Source organism: Typopeltis vanoorti, chromosome 4 (genome assembly GCF_054136105.1).
Source record: "Typopeltis vanoorti isolate ZY-2024b chromosome 4, IOZ_Tvanoo_1.0, whole genome shotgun sequence".
In the NCBI taxonomy this organism is placed as follows: domain Eukaryota; kingdom Metazoa; phylum Arthropoda; class Arachnida; order Uropygi; family Thelyphonidae; genus Typopeltis; species Typopeltis vanoorti.
The window spans coordinates 120,991,243-121,009,509 of NC_143552.1; the positions used below are offsets into that span (position 1 = coordinate 120,991,243).

At 34.0% G+C, this 18,267-nt stretch overlaps 1 protein-coding gene across 1 annotated transcript in view; it reads left to right on the forward strand.

The window, feature by feature from the left end:
* Window positions 1–18,267, forward strand: part of LOC150107646 (metabotropic glutamate receptor 6-like) — a 111,360-nt gene that overhangs the window by 60,164 nt on the left and 32,929 nt on the right. Inside the window, exons 2-3 of the mRNA XM_090392154.1 lie at window positions 12,759–12,913; window positions 16,832–17,002. Of these exons, the coding sequence (XP_090248280.1) occupies window positions 12,759–12,913; window positions 16,832–17,002 (326 nt within the window). The remainder of the gene's footprint in view (window positions 1–12,758; window positions 12,914–16,831; window positions 17,003–18,267) is intronic.

The following is an 18,267-nucleotide window of genomic DNA, read 5'->3' on the forward strand; positions in this document are numbered from 1 at the left end:
ATTATTTGATCTTTGCCCATTTCCAACTGCACACACACACACACACACACACACACACACACACACACACACACACACACACACACACACACACACACACACACACACACACACACACACACACACACACACACACACACACACACACACACACACACACACACACACACACTCCAAGGGTCCTGAAAAATCAATGTCATGTTACTGGATTCCTTGTATTATGAGGATGGCTTTTGTTGTGGCAGCTAAATGGCTATAGAGACCATGAATAACTATGTTATCATGTAATAATAGTTAAAATACTATGCAGATTTTTGTCATAATAAAAATTTCCATTTCTCTTCTCTTCAAATGAAAATTTGGTGGATCTGTTTAAACCTTGGGAGGCAACGTCCACTAAATATGATAGGATGCTATCGCACGTACTCACGTGGGACAGCATCCTATAATATGTGTACTTTTACTTTATATACACAAAAAATTACTTTAATGTATAATCACTTAATATACACAAAATCCTTATACTTATTTTATTTATCTCCGTTTTTTTCTTAATCAAAGAGTGTCAGTAATTTGCCACATGAGTCTCTTAAGCATAATCTCCAGGCATTCTTCAGGCGACACGTTTAATGACTTCAAGAAAGGAGCTTCGATAATTTATAACTGTTTTTTTTTTCAATTGTGGAAAGAGACGTTTGTAATCAATTTTCTTTTTCTCGCAGATCGTGCGTTACATAAAAGCAATCTCTAGAAAAATTGTTTGCAAATTCCACAAAGTTAATCAATGGAATGGATGAAGTACGTAATAAACGAGCGGTAACTATGGAAACATTTCAACAAGTTTGTTCAGAATGCTTCTATCGAACATATTTTAAGAGAAAAGAGAAACCTCTGCTTGCTGGATTCATCCCAGTTGCTTTTATTGTGCCCTAAAATATCGAGATTTTCTTAAATAGTAAGCTTCCTCGTGGTTCATGCATGAATGCTAATCCAACGATATAAGTCACATCGCACTAACTGTTTTAAATACTGTAACTTATATCACATTCATTACAGGAGTTGCATGTGGCTAAGGGGAATAAAGTATCTAACTTTATGCAAGTATATTTATAAAGTTAGAAACTATTTGCATGAATAAACCTCATAATTCAGCTCTTTTATTACTAACTCATTTCTAACCAGAAACTTTGTAGCTAAAATTAAAAAGAAAGAAAATAACACGATTGTATATAAATAAATAAATATACAAAAGCAGATGCCACGTATTTTACGAAACGCACTTATTAATCGACAATAATTCAATCTTCCATGAAAAGGTAGCTTTATTATCTAGATTTCCTTATATTCCAGAGTGAGAGAGAGCCATCATTCCTCACTAAAATTTTTATAAACAATCACAAGAAATCTCTTTGGAGCTGGTTACTGTGAGTATTTCTTTACATAACGCTTGATCATATGATTATAAATCGGATATGTTCTTTGGCTATAAAAACGAAAAAGGCATTTTGGGACTAGCCATAGTTAAATTAAAATCGTATTCTATTCTTTGCATTATTATAAAAATGGACACGGATCTTATATCACCAAATTTCGTATTATTCATTTAAGATTTTTAATAAATTTTAATCATTCCGTTAATGTTAAAGAACCCATGCTAAAGCTGAATCGACTAAAACTTTAGCACAGTTTCTTTTATAGATTATTACAAAAATAATTGAGACTATTTAGAAGAATTTTAATTCATCTCGATTGGATTAAAGTTACAATGATTTATGGCGCCTTTTTCCTTTACCTTCGGCTGTGTGTTACTATCACGTTTGCCATCCAACAATCCAACAAGATTCTTTTATTAAGCGCTGACTTCAATATACAAAAAAACCAGCCACGGAATTAGAAACTTTCATTTAAAACCTTGTTGGACCACCTGTAGGCCGGATTACAGCACCCTAATATAATGTATTTCACCTACGTCCATAATATACCAGACGTTCACTAGACAGTCCATTAACTCGCACAAATTGAAGGAAGAGGACTTTGCTCTATGATCTTTTTTTTCCCTAACACATCCCTAACATTCTCAATGGGTTCAGATCCGGGCTTTGCGGTGGCCAGGAAAGATGGAGGAAATCGCTATCATCTTCGCTGAACACTGCTGAACATTTCTTGAGCGATAGAGAGTAGCATTGTCATCCATGACATAACCGTCGCCTGCTGGATAAAAAGTCAACACTACAGGATCGACTTGATTGGCAACAATGTTCAGATATTACTTGAGGAACACCCGACTTCCAGCGATAGCAGGGAACCCACAACAACAGAACATGCCTCACAGCATGACACCACTTACAGAACGTTGAAATGTATATATAAGGCTAGCTGTGTTTTTACTTCATGGGGCTCCTGCCAAACGCTTTGCCTACTGTCGAAAAAGGTGTACCGTATCGTCGGACCACATGATTTTTTCCAGTCTTTCAGTGTCCAATCACGGTGTTGCTAACAGCAGTGTTGGCAAACTTTCCGGTTCTTTACAGAAACCATTGGTTTTTTTATGCCTATACGGAATATGCGATTGCCAATACCGATCTTCTTCAATTCCCTGCGCATAGTCTTGTATGGGTGGGCAACAGCCCTCATTGAATGCTTCGGTCAAGTATCGACAAACAGGAAGTTCTATTTGTCGATAGAAACCTTCTCAGATGAGAACGATCTCGTTTTTGACAGGCTGCTTTACGAGCACAGTTACGTATCTTAGACAAGAAAAATGGGTTATTTTCCCACTGATTAAATACCCGGAATATCTCACTTTTTGAGAAATCGGTCAGCTCTGTTGATTTCAAAATTGCGGTTCCAGCCAAAATCCTACAATTTTTTGTTTGTGATCAACACTATTAGCAATCACTGACGAACACGATTCTTAAAAAGTTGGCTATAACAGGTGATGACGCATGTGACTAGGTATATTGCATATAGGCTTCCTAAGTGACGGTTATGTACGTGTGCATAAAAGTTTCTAATTCAATGGACGGAATGTCTATCTGGCACCTCTGTCGTTCCTCTAAACGAGTAATGCGATGAGTTGTGCTTTCATGAGAAGTATTCTGCAAACCTGATTGCCTGAAATATACCATTTTTATGTCGGAAGAAATATGACTTCATTATATCCTTAAGAAAATACACTTATGATGGTATAAACTGTATCTAACTAAACAAGTTTGTTTTGTGAATAGTAAGCGAAATCATAATTTTTCCTCTTTTCTGTATTTTGTTTCCAGAATAGATGCTCTGCTTATCTGTGAATCCATAAATTTATTATTATTATTATTTAAATGCGTAGTAGTGTTTCGTGTTTGCAGAAAATATGGCAACTGAAATTCACGTGTATCGATGTAAAATTTTAACAGCTTTTCCATGACACCAGAAGATTAATTAAGGGGTGAACGGTATAGTCTATATGAACGTGGTTACTAGCCAAGTGGATGAATTCATTCTGATTATTTACCTGCAAGTACTGATCAATTCTAACTGGAGTTAGAATAGCTCCATAGCTCTGTCGGTTTCGACGATTCCCTTTGGTTGGAAAGACCTAAGTTTAGTCTCATCTAGGATTCCTCCAATACTAGATGGGAATCAAATAATGGCATACGAGTATAATGAATTTTCAGCTGAAGTTAAGTTAACCAGTCTTAGCCGCAAGCGCAAAGGTTTTCCTTCAGAAAAAGTGGTTTGTCTTCCCACAACTCACAGACAAACCCTTTAGAAAGAAGATTCGCATTTGACAGCCATAATACACTGTGCATGTAGGATTAACTACTGTGCATGTAGGATTAACTACTGTTCAAGAGCATTAATTATGTTTCCAGGATTCAATATCTTATCACAATTTAGATAAGACATTGAATCTTATCTCAATAGTTGAAACTAGCTATTGAGAATAACCGAATAGAAAAATGAGAACGGGAGTACGATATTCAAATTTAGCTATTTTAGAATTTTGTTTGAGATTTAATTCTGAATATTTTCAGACATTCTGTTACACGAACAATTAAAATGAAGAAAGTAATTTTGTCTGCCTAGTTTGGTGAGTAGACTGCGTCTCTGCTCTCTTCGATTAAAAGGTTGTGTTTCTATCTCAGTGTAAAGTCATATTTGTGAAAATCGTTAGTTAGGCGATTTTGTTGCCAGGTTTCTGTTCACAACTCTGCGTATTTGAGGTGTGAAGTTCTTTGAAAAAAATACCACGTTTGTTTTTGAAAGCAGTTCCTGGTTATGCAGCCCTTAGACCAAGTGCGGTATATAATGAAAAATGAGTTTACAACTTTAAGTGGATGATATTCACACAAAACGAAATGTAGGTGAATGAATGACAAAGTATAAAAATAACGAGTGTGTATTTCTTCTATATTTTCCATAACATTATATATTACTAACTATTATAATAACGGAATTAACTCACGTAAATTATTCTTCTTTCGTAAAATGGTCACCTGAGTATCACAGGCATCATCAGTACAGGTACAAGGCTAATTAAACAATAACTGTTATATTCACAAAGTCCCACTTAAGTAGCTAAGGTTAAATTTCCTAAATTTATTTAATTATTATTATTTCTTTCTTTTTTTAATTAATTAATTATTTTTATTTATTTTTTAAATTATTTAAATTTAATAATTTAGTTATTTAATTATTAAATAATAATTATTTAATTATTCAATTATAATAATTAAAAAAAAAGAACACCAGTTAGAAGAACACCAGTCGTACATCCAGTATCTTGAACCCGAACAGTCTGGAATTGCAGAATATGCCATCAACACCAGACATAGAGTTAAGCGGAACAAAACAAAAGTCATTCACAAAAGTCGGTTCGTAATGGAACGGCTATACAAAGAAACATCTGAAACATCACTTCACTACCCTAACCTAAACAGATCCGATGGTCTACGTCTATCCCCCTTGTGGGAGATAGTACTTTATAAAGCAGCAAATCTTTCCTAACATATAATTGTATAAACATATATATATTTATTAAAAAATATATTTTTTTAATTATTATAATTGAATAATTGAATAATTAAATTTAAATAATTTCAAATAAATAAATAAAATAAATAAATACATAAATAATAATAATTAAATAAATTTAGGAAATTTAACATTAGGTACTTAGATGGCGATTTGTGAATATAACAGTTATTGTTTAATTAGCCTTTTACCTGTACTGATGATGCCTGTGATACTTAGGTGAAAATTCTACGAATAAATAATAATTTACGTGAGTTAATTCCGTTATTATAATGGTTAGTAATATGTCTACACATAGTATTTCCTTACTGAAACATTATATGTGATTAGTATGTTTTTTTGCATTTCTACGTATTTTAACAGTTACTTAACTACTTCGTATATCTTATTAGGGAGAATATGTGTCAAAGAGTGTCTACAATGCGACTATGAATCTTAATTCCTGTATATATATATAGCAGTCTTCGATAATAACTATATAATAACGTGTCTATGGATATTTCTCATCGAATGGTTCGCAGATTCCTTTTATATTCACACGTATATGAATCAGAGAAGGTATAATACCACTATAGTAATAACCGTTTATGAAATTCATCCAACCAAATCTTTACTGGATTGAAATTCAAAGATCAGAAAGTCGTGCTTGAAATTCCACTATTTTTATGACTGCCGAACCAAATGGAGATATAATGTAGTGTAGAACAGCAGAGGCTAATACTACTAACACAAATGAGAGATCTTACGGACAAATTGATGCACGTAATATCTATATTTGATAAGGTAGATGTTATATATTAGATCTTAGCAATGCATATGGTGATGATATATTTAATTAATCATTACGATTGCTAAACGTATTAAATTAATCAAGTTTATTTACATACTGTACAATTTATTCAACGGAATGTTTTATTGTATATGTTTAATCAATGTGTATTCGATATTCTTCGAAGTCTCTCTTTCTATAATTGATGTGCATGCATCAAATACTGCATACATATTTTAAAAGCAATAAATGTGAGGTCAGCTGCATAAATAAAAATAGAGATATAAGTTGCGCATCATTTCAATAAGAGACTGACATTAGATTTTGATTTTGACAAATTAAAACGTAGTTTACAATTACTGCTAATCTAGCAAAATGATATTGTTAAAGTAAGACTACACGCCTTTAAAAACAACTGACGAATAAGACTATTACTGCATTTGCAGTCATAAAACAAATTTATTTCAAATAGCTGCTTACTCTTCTACTCTCGTTTCTTTATTTTCTTTCTTTTTTTTTCTTTTCTTCTTGCTCTTTTCCCCAAAGCTGTTTGAGTACTCGAAAGCCAGGGATGAATGTTTCCTATGTCACTTTTTCTCATCTCTTGCAGTGGGTGTCTGTCTTTTCTGTCAGGTATTTTATTATTATTATTACATGACACCTCCAGGGAGTTCAACGACTCATCAAAGGAGGACACCTACTCTATAGCTCTGACTTCACCACTCAATTCACCAATTACAACGAATCAAAACGAAACGACCACATTTGAGGAACAGCACGTATTTTTATTCAAAACAAGAGTAATCGTCTTAGGAGATTTTAATTCACAGGTTGGAGAAGAAAGAACAGGAGTAGAAAAAAATGCATTCATTTGGTTTTACTAAAAAAATGAGGAGAGAGAGAGAGAGAGAGAGAGAGAGAGAGAGAGAGAGAGAGAGAGAAAGAGAGAAAGAGAGAGAGAGAGAGAGAGAGAGAGAGAGAGATGTTAATAGATTTTTTGGGTCAGAAATGATCTCAAACCAGTTGTTGGAAACAGCTGGTTTGAGATCATTTCTGCTGCTATTGTTTTTCAGGAAAAACAAAAGCAGCAGAATTACAAGGTATCCGTAATATATTATTTCATCCTTGATAAATAATGGAACAAGGTTGCCATTCACATCAAAGCTTTTCTTTCAGTTGCATTGGATAGAGATAAAAATGTTTCCTATGGCTACTTTTAAGGTGTACACAGTAGATAGATGTTACAAGAAATAAAAGATATCTAGAGCCACGGACGTCGAAACTGTCTGAAGTCAAACAAGAATTTCAGTCTTGGATCAAGTCAGATAATTTAGATGAGAAATGAGAAATATTTCGAGATGTAACGGTAAGAACATCAGAACAAGCGTGTAAAAGAACGGAGACAAGAAAGGAATCACAGTGGTGAAATGAGAAAGAGAGAGAGAGAGAGAGAGAGAGAGAGAGAGAGAGTGAAAAAGTAAAAAAAAGCAGTTGAGTTAAAAAATAAAGATTTTCGGAATTTATGAAGAAATGATGTTTATAATGAGAGAAAGAGACATGCAAAAGATAATTAAATGGGAGAAAGATAAAAAAGCTGCGCTAACATTACACACAATCGGGAAAAAGATGTTAATGAAAGCAAAAAAATGCTATACGGATCAACGAATAATAGAAAAAGAAGAGTGGAACTAGGTTTTTTTTTAATCTAATTTTTTATTTTATTAATCGGTAAGGAAATCGTGTGACTACTGGAAGACACTGTGACATTACGAATGTATTTGGACTAGAAAATGTTGAAGAAATGTTTGTATGCTCTTGCTTGAAGCATTTTGTATATGTAATGAGAATGAATTTAGAAAGAATACCGAGAGGAATGTATGTAATAAAAGTTAAGAGAAAGAGGCCAAGAGGAAGACACGGAAAAGGTGGAGAGACCAGAAAACAGAAGATTTATAAAAAAGAAACTTGAACTGAAATAGTGTTCACGAAGGAAGAAATTGGAAAGATAAAAATAAATGGAGAGATTTTATACACCAGATCTGTTTCTGTTGGAGCATTGGGAGCTAAAAAGAAAGAGCAGCCTTCAGATCATTATATTTCCAAACATATTTAACATATATGAATAATACCAACATATGTGATACACTCCCAGAAATAAATTATAACAGGAAATATTAAAATAAATAAATAAACGACGGACTGAAATATTAAAAATCATTGCTAATTAAAAAAACACACACAACTTTAATTGATATATAGTTAACTGATACGTTTCTAATGGGCTTCGAAAAAGAAAAAAAACTTATAAAAGTTCTGATTTTTTAATTATTACTTGGCAAATTTTTTTTCTTAAGTTTCTAATTCTCTAATTTCACTTATGTAAACATTATATTAGATTCTAGATTCTGAATAATACGCAGCCATGGTTTAAATTCATGTCAATAATTTTATAATTTTTTTACTTTATCTTTTTTTATTGTGAGGTATTTTAACTAGAACGTTATTGTGTAAATAAAGTGCTGAGATTAAACTATTTATAGAGATCGAGATGCGCACGTGCGCACGCACGCACACATACATACACGCAGAGAGAGAGAGAGAGAGAGAGAGAGAGAGAAAGAGAGAGAGAGAGAGAGAGAGAGAGAGGGAGAGAGAGAGAGGATTAAGTGCATATATTAATAGGATTAAAATTATTTATATGATAAAAAATCAACCTTGGTCGACTTGATAGTGTTCTGCTCTCCATCCAACTGATTACTGGTTCGAATCCCATTGTGGATGGACATTGATGCTTAGAAATGTCTTTAAGTACTCGTAGCAGATGAGTTTCTTTATCTCAGTTTAAACGACCACCGCTCCTGTTATTGGAGGCCTGGAATGGCTTGCAAATGTTCCATGTTTGTTATCTAGATGTGGTTTATCTAACCGTTGACAGAACCGTATTGCTAATATACTATGGGTTTACCCCTTGGATGGAATGCACACATAAAATATAAAATCAAAATCATAATGAAAGGACAGCTTCTATTTAAAACATATAGGACAGAACTTCAGAGGACAGGAAAGTTTTATTAATATAAGAGATATACACAAACAAAAGAATCTGTAGATAATTTTATGGATGTCAAAAATACTTTTTACTACGAAATACACAAGCAATGCAAACTGCATCCCGTGAAGATTCGTTATTCAATTTTTTTTTCAAATATAAAATAGCAGGTTAATATGACTGACGATATGCAGTTGTAATAAAACTTTAGTTTTACTTCTTCTTCTTCCCATCTGCCATACGGAAGGGGGAGGGTAGCTCTATGCTACCATTCTAGGGAGAGATGATTATGAGCAAGGTGGTTTCCCGTTGCCTTCCTTGCCGTAAGTATTTATAACTGTAACCTGTGTGTTCACGGGGCCGGTTTGCCTGCTTTCGGGATGAAAAACCCCAGATAAACTGGCGGAAAAAACCCTGCTGTCCACGCCCAAGACCGGCTAACTTGGCTATGGCTGAGGAAGATCCTTAAGCTCCTCACGTCATGGACGGGAATCGAACCTATGACACTCCTTCCCCGAGCATATGGTTGCGAAGCGCAAAGCCACTAGGCTAACCGCGCGGATTAGTTTTACTAAATATACTAATTTAAATACATATATATATATCAAACCGACTTAAATCTTGATTTATTATTTTGCTGTTTCTTTGTTAAGAGTCATCAATAATATTGTTTTGTTTCCGTAAAAATCATTTTCTTGTTTAGACAGCGGGTTGTTGTTACAGATATAGTGGATCGGTTGCTAGTGACAAAGAAATGGGTTACAAAATAAAGATGATGAGTGAGAAACGAGTAATCATGATGGGGAACTTCAATTATCCGAACATGGATATTTTGCAAAGAAGAGTATGTGGATACACTATACACCATGGAAGACTGTTCCATAAACTGCATAATGTGTGTTGGGTTGTAAATCATTGGCATGGATAAGAGGTTGCTGACTGACAGATGTTAAGAGGTATATGGGAGATGCGAGTGCAAAATTTAAGGTAACCAGTGATATACTACAAGGATCAGTGCTTGGTCCATTATTATTCAATCTGTACATTAATGATATTAGGAAGATTTGACGCAGAGAGTGCAAGTATTAAAAATGATATCAGGAATATTGATTATGAAAACACGCTGAGAATTTGCAGACTGAAGACGTTAGCAAACAGGAGAAAGAGGGTTGATATAATTGAGACTTATAAACTTCTGAAAGATCATACAGTATTTCAGAAGATGGAAGTTTTCATTTTATGGAGGGTGAGGAAAGGACAAGAGGACATCCTTGGAAGTTGAGAATGAATGCTGTCAAGAAGGGGATGGCTAGATTTTTCTCTCATAAAGTGGTGCGTGACTGGAATGGATTGCTATTGGATATGGTGTGTGCACGTTTTGCGAATGAATTCAAGAACAGGTATGACTGTTGGTGCGGATGGTATGTGGCCTAAATTATTTTTAGAATTTTAACAATTATTCGAACGCCTTTGCGTTCGAATAATTGTTGTTCGAACAGCTTTCTACCCGTAGCCAATGAAATATAACAGGTCCGAAGACTATCACTAATTTTAGTTCGTATTCGGTGAAGAGAGGAAGACAAGTACCGCCATCTCGTGCTGCCTAACCCTGATATAGTGTACTATTTGTTTGTAATAGTGTGGCTTTTAGGGTCGATTTTGTTTATTTTATGAGATGAAAACCGATTTTCTGGAGAAAAAAAAAGCAATCTTGTCCGTGGCAGACCGCTAAGGGTTAGAACACCGCTCTACTCGGCGGTGAATAGATTCCAACTAATTACGGCCTTTCTTTGGCGACCTGGCATGCAAACACTATTTTCATAGAGCTAAGACGATGAGTTTTGTTCTCCAAACTGAAGTTTTGATCACCCAGCAGACGGAAATTCCCCAGGACTACACAAAGTTAACTTTACAGCTCAAGCTGTCATTTCAGTATGTAGGGAAAAAAAAGAAAATTTTCCCGATAAAAGTAACTTTGGATAAAAGTAACTTCTCACATAAAGTATGATCGCAAAAACGATAATTACAATTAGACAGCACGACATTCTTCGCAAAAGTTTAGTCGATTAATTATGATAGTTTTGAGACATGTTCATGATACCACGTTTTGCTTTATACGTTCATCTATATTCCACTCTTGTGGTCATCTATATTCCAATTTTGTCAGCATATCGAAGTATTTATCCTTAAGGCTAAAATAAAAATGATAAAATCAAAGTCTTTTACTACAGAGCAATATATAGTATTTCTCTAGATATAATCTGTGTAATAAGTGCTGACGTGCATCATTCTGTTAGTTGAACATATCTGGAATACATTTCTTAGCACTTAATTCCTTGAGTATATCTTGTAATTCGAAATTTCTGATATAAAATAAATAATTATTTTGACGTTTAATAATGACTACAGTTGGCAGCTTTTTAGTGCGAAGACAGTGAACACTGAGAGCTAACATTAAATTAGATTATCTGGATTATCTCTGCAAATTATCATTATTATTAAACACCTCCAGTGAGTCCAAAGACTCATCGAGGGAGGGTACCTGCTACAAAACTCTGTCTCTGCCACTCAATCCACCAACTGACCTCAACTACACAAACGCCATCTAGCGCCGACCACCACCACTAGTATTTCCAAAGACAATTACACACACATCCATGCCCACGGGGGAAATCGAGCCCGCAGCCTCTTGACTGGAGAGCGGACACGCTAGCCACTCGGCTAGCGTGTCCGCTCTCCAGCTTTCACCTATCATAACTTTCTTCCAATTTCTTCTATTGAATGTGTTATCATTTTATTATTATTATTATTATTATTTTACACCTCCAGGGAGTCCAAAGACTCACAAGTACAATATGTACTGGTCACTCGTTCTTAATCCTTAATACGAAGATGGTCTGAAAAGTTCTCGAAAAGGCCTCGACCAAAGATGCCATCGCCATCGGCACGATTTTTTTTTTCTAAGTTGGTATATCTGTTATAAGCATCCATGTGAAATTGCAAGTCATTCTATCAAGTAGTTGTCTTATACAGCTGTCTCAAGCAAAAGAATTGTCTGTATCCCTTGAAATGGATAAAATTGAGTATCGTCCGGTTATAAAATTCTTTGTAAAAGGTTTAACGCATAAAAAAATTCATTTGAAGTTCATAAAAGTTTATGGGCACTCTACTCTTCTCCTTTGTTTTCGACAATTAAGACATAAGCTGCCGAGTTTAAACGTAGCTGTACCAGCCTTGAAGATGAGCCACGTGAAGGACGTCCAAAAAGTGTGACAACACCAAAAATCATTGATCAAGCGCACGATATGATATTGGATGATCGGCGAGTCAAAGTGCGTGAAATTGCTGAGACTATATAAGCATTTCAAAAGAACGTGTAGGATATATTTTGCATGAAGAATTGCAAATGAAAAAGTTTTTCCAATTGTGCCAAAAAAATGTAAGAAAATAATTCAACTTCACTTGAGCTTAATTTTTTTCGACCTTTAAACATATCATAAAATACTGAATCGATATGCCTTTTATTTTTTTAAAAAAATGAAAAAACAACAACTGAAAAAGCAAATGTTCCAACAAAGCAAACTGATTCTAGTGAAATTCGCTCAAATCAGCACTAAGTTCAACGCAAAACCTATAGTCCATAATCACAGACTCTGACTATGGACTACACATTTTATGTTGGTCACTAAGAAGACGAATAAATGAAGGAATATGACAAGAGACAAATCATGTCGTTATTTAGAAAACGTAGTTCTACTTGAAATTATTTTTTTCCATTCATATCACCGATAAATAGAAACAGTACTTCATGAAATGTAGCTAATTAATAAAAACTACTCATAGATGGCGCTCTGATCCGATAAAATAAAATTCGAGGTATAGGTTTATGATATACTGTATGTTTGGTTTCATCTGCAGGATCGATAAGTAATATTGACGACGGAACATATAGATGTCGTGATGGTTCAACACCGCTAATACGCCAGAAAGTAATAACCGGAGTCCTCGGAGCAGCATCTAGTGTAACTTCGATACAAGTTGCTAACTTATTGAGGCTGTTCAGGATCCCTCAAGTAAGATTATGAATTCAGTTTTATTTTAGAACCAGCTTTACAAGATCAAATCTCATTTTAGTACAGTTAAGAAGGGAAATCAATCTAATATTTTATTCATTTTATTTATCTTACAAAACGTATGAAATATATAGTCTCATTTTGTTTAATTCATGTTAATGCTAATCTTGTACTTGACTAAAGGACTAAATATGAAAAATAACATATTATACAATAAATGTGGTAAGCATAAGGGAAGATTATTTTAAAGTGAAGGTGACTTAGCAGGGTTTTCTTTCCAGAAACTCGGGTTTTCTTTCTGTAACCAGACAAACAATTTTCTCTGATTTGGGCGTTCTAACTAATTTTGTTGAATATTATTATGCCTTCATTTTTAATGTTTTCTTTTATCTCAATAGTTTGTTTATCTAAGTATCTACATTGTTTTTTTTGTTCCTTTCTCCTTCAAATGTGTTATGAAAAGTACTTTCTGCATCTAGGAACAAATCTCTAGAATTCTTAATAAATATGATCCAGTGGCAACGTTTATTTCTTTCACGAAACTGTCATCATGATTCCCATCGTCTAAAGTTAAATGCTCCCGTCTCGCTCTTCAAGGCGACTACAAAATTATGTAAGTTTCACCTCTCTTATATCAGACAAACTGGACGTTCGATGGACAAACGAATGTTAGAACACTAGTCCTACATCATCAATGAGATAAATCTGACCTTGCACATAATGCAATAGATACCGACCAGAATATCCTATGGTCTGAAACAAGCTTATTCCATCGGTGTTCCCACAAGTTCGAACGTTTATTTAAATAATAATAATAATAATAATAATAATAATAATAATAATAATAATAATAATAATAATAATAATAATAATAATAATACGCAACACGGGTTGTTATTATTATTATTACCTCCTGCGACTACACACGTTGTCCCTTGAGTTATTTTAGTTTCAAAAGCAGAAAGGAGCCATACCAGGAGTCCAAGTCAGTTATAATAGAGTATCCTAGAATTGTGGGTGTCCTTTTCGGTGCCTTTGCTTGAAATATCTTCGTATATTTGAAACTATTGCTTTGCCTAGAAAATTGAAAAGCATCTTGTTGATTTAATCTCCCAGTTTATCTGTTACAATTCATTTTTCTGCCATCATTACCTCTCTCCCTCTCTCTCTCTCTCTCTCTCTCTCGCCTGCTGTTTATCAATTTTCATTTGCTTGTTTCACTTTACTGTTTTCTTTTTTCTTTCTTCTTTCTTTTTTTTCTTCTTAATCTGGATACCTTTACGGATTTCTGACTGCCTCTTCCGAACTGCTAAACAAACAGCAGAAAAGAAGTCAATGGTATTCATATATATAATTCAAGTTTTGAAGGCAATTCTTTTACTTCCATCTTTTTGAAAATGGCTATAATTTCTAAAGTTTTCTGACGTCGCTCGGAGATTCTGAATGCTCACTTTCGGAACAAAAGGCATCGATCGTTAGAAATGACGTTACTTGAATGATATCGTAGCTGAAATATCGGCATTCAGCTTTATAAAGATGGAGGATAACTTTGTTGTACTGGGAAACGGGGACTTATACAAAAAGTGCTTTAAGAACAGTGGATGTGTTTATGAATAATAATCCTTCGCTGCAAGACCGATAACCTTATAGTGTAGCAGAATGTAAAGCCACGAACCTTTCAAATGCGGACTATTGTCATTACTCCCACTGTTATTCGTTGTCGTACGCTGTTTTTTGAATTGCAGCCTTGTAGGGGCGATGTATATTTTAACCGGCAAATAATACAATTTTCTTCTGAAATTGAAACATTTCCTTGGTAATTCCGATATAACAGTAAACTTTTCTGAGTTATTGTTATATTTCTGTGAACTGTGGAGATAAGAACTAAGATTAGAGTTTTAAATGATTGTGATAAAATTTTGTCACGCAACTAGAGAAAATAGTCCTTTGAGAGGGAAGTAAGAAAAACGTATAATAAAACTGGGCCTGCAAGAAGCTATACAGAACAAGATCAGTTTTGTTGGTTATTGTTCGTCAGCATCTTGAGTTTTGTCAGAAAAGTCTTAGAAAGTTGATCCTCTTAAGATATTAACGGCTCCTAAGTACCATCATTTTTTTTTATTTTATACTCTCTTTCCATTCCAAACTTTTAGTATACTTTTTAGACACTTGGTCTAAAACATTTGCAGATTTATATTTCAAGTTGTCTAGTTGAATCATTAAAGATTTTGTCTCGTTTCCTGAGGAAAATTTTCTTGACCTCTCTCTGATATTTCTGTCGATTTTATTGAGTCACTATACGAAAACTACGTTATTGCGAAATCTCTTTTTTTTCTTTTTTGCCATAATCGCCTTTCATTGAGCTTGTCACAGTGATTTCGGGGATTAAACATTAATGACGTTACATGAAAAAAAGTATAGAAAATCAATAAATTCTCGTGTAGTGTTTAAATCCTAAATCCCGTATTTTAGTTTAACATAATGACAGGTGTGCGCTCTTAACATAATGACAACATTGACTGATAACGTGAACTATAGATGCCATTAATGCAAAGGTGATTAATCACCTTTCAAGACATAAAAAGGCTCTCTTGCATTAGAGTTTCCCAATTAACATATAAATGAGCTCTCCACCACACACTTTAAAAAGATTTATACACTTCTCCCTTGAGTGGAAAGTTTGTGTTGAAACAGATTCCATTGCTTAACTAAAAATAATTTTAAAAAATGCCTTCAGAAATACTTAGACCATTATTTCCACGCTATCCATTTAAGATATTTCGTCCTTGAATTGATTTCAGATGTAATTTATCGCTACTTACTCGAATATAAATCAACAAGTCCCTTTTAGTGTAATTAAGCAGTACAGTATTTCTAAGTCAGGGATCTAGTATCAGTTATTTAATATACGGTGCATTTTTTTAAAATATTTCAACTGGTACATTTCGTGAAATAATTTCTTAGGAAAACATGCCTCAAACGATTAGCTTAGTTTTTTATTTGGTAAATTTATTAAATTATTGAAATCTTTTAGGAACAAATCTGGCGCATGGATTGCATCTTTAAAGTTTACATATCTGGGCATCTGTCTGTGATCTTTAGCCATTCCTAAATCATGGTTGGAAAAATTACTGTAATAATACGTCACTCGCAGAAATATAAAATAATATAAAAAGCTGATTCTTTCCCTTTCGTACTAAATAAATAAAACTAAAATAAAAACAATAGGTTCCTATTGTACTACATCGCTACTCAATGTAAATACGCTTGTAAGAATCTTTATTACAGCTTGACCAAAGAGGGCATTCTACAGTTCATGATTTTAGTTTTAATGTAATTTTATTTTCTCTTGAATTTGAAAAGGTTGAAGGTACAAATTATTTTATACGAACTCTAATCTAAATAATGCGAGTGACTTACCTCGAATAAAATACAATAAAATAAAAGTTGTTGATCGCTGATTACTTATTTTTATCGATGTGATCAAAATGGCGAATCGCTAAAGGTGATACATGATTCGGATACATTTCATTGAGAGAGAGCATTTTGTTTTCGGACAGAAAACAAAATGCTCTCTCTCAATGAAATGATTTGTAACTGTCATAATTCCATTTTCCTTAGAAGACAGTTGGAAAAGTAGCACCTGCTAACTTTCATGTAATAGTTGACTCCATGTGATGCCAAAGTTTTGTCACAAACAGCAGTGAGAAATTCTATGTCACTACTGTTGTCAATATTGAACTTGAAATATCAGACTGTCAAAGTCCACTATTTCAAGTTGCCCAAAGCTATTGAAGTTACGCGAAGTTATTTGAAGCGTATATATGTATGTACGCTTCGAGTAACTGTATATAAAGTGTGTGTGTGTGTGTTAAAGTATGCGCATGCATGTAAGTGAATTTTTTTTTAAATTTCCAGATTAGTTTCTTCTCCACTAGTCCTGAGCTGAGTAATAAACAACGCTTCGAATATTTTTTAAGAACCGTACCAGCTGATAATAACCAAGCCCATGCCATGGTAGAGATTATAAAGCTGTTTAACTGGACCTACATATCAATCGTCTATGAAGAGTCAAATTACGGGATCAAGGTAAGGTTTTCCTCAGAAACATATCTAGTCTTGGTTATACAAAAAATGAAGAAACTAATTTATATACTATAATAAATAAAGTAACTAAAATCTGACTTTTTTGTGAAACCCACCAAGGAAAATAGTAATAGGTTTTACTATTATACTTGAGTGGATAAAGGTGAGATAATCCGACGGCTATAATCTAGTGATCAAACAATGAACCTTCTAAGGCCACTTACAGGCATTCGATAAGCTGGCTGGTAGTTGGCATAAGAGAAGACAAAAATAGTCTACTACTCAAGACAAGTACAAACAACGTTGCCACCATGGAATTCGAAAAGCTTTCGCGTTTTGGTTGGAGAGCCGCTAAGCTAATCGCTAAGGAGGCAGACCGCCATTCCATTTTTGTTATAATGTATTATAATATTGACTAAGGCTAAATAGCGGTTTTTATTAATACCCAGAATATCTTAGATAAACAGAAGCTGCATTTGTAAAAGTATTTATCCCTCCCCCTTCAAAAACACGTCTGAGTTTTCAGAAGTGTTTTTTGAGAATCATTAATTACTACAAACGTTTCTTCAGGTATTTAATTCCAAACTAGGGAAAAGACTCCTAACCACTAGGTAAGTAAATGCTCATGCCTTTATATAAAGAGACTGAAGAATGATGCACTAGTTCTGCTTAATACCGAGACATTTCCGACCGCCTATAGACATAAGTTTAAGCTCTATTTAACTACATAAGCATAAGCATAATCCTCAGCCTGTCTCATTAGCTCGTAAACATGAAGCCTGTTTAATGAAGGCTTTGTAATTTCGACTCCTCATATGCCTTGCGAGTTTGAAGTATTCAACATGCTATCGAATGGAAGAAAAAAAATCGTCTCTAAAATTATGATCTAAAAAGAGGACATACAATAAAATTCGTTTAATTAAGTTGTTAACAATGCGTAACATCTGTGAGAGCCTACTTGTTCATTTGTCGATTGATTCATCTCTGGAGGGAACAACATTATAAAATCTTGATATTTTAGATCTGTCTACGGGACTCAAAATCATTCACCGACTAGAATATTTCCATTTCATATTTCCCATTTGTCTGTGGAGGGAGTTGTTTTTTATGGATAATTTATGAGATTTAAGCTCACCGTTTGGGGAACATAAAATTAGGTTGTTGTTGTTGTTGTTGTTGTTATCTTGTCCTTTGAAGAGTCAGATGTTTCCGTGTGCTCCTTGTACTGCTTTGGCTATGTCGATGATTTTGTTTCTATAGAACTGTTG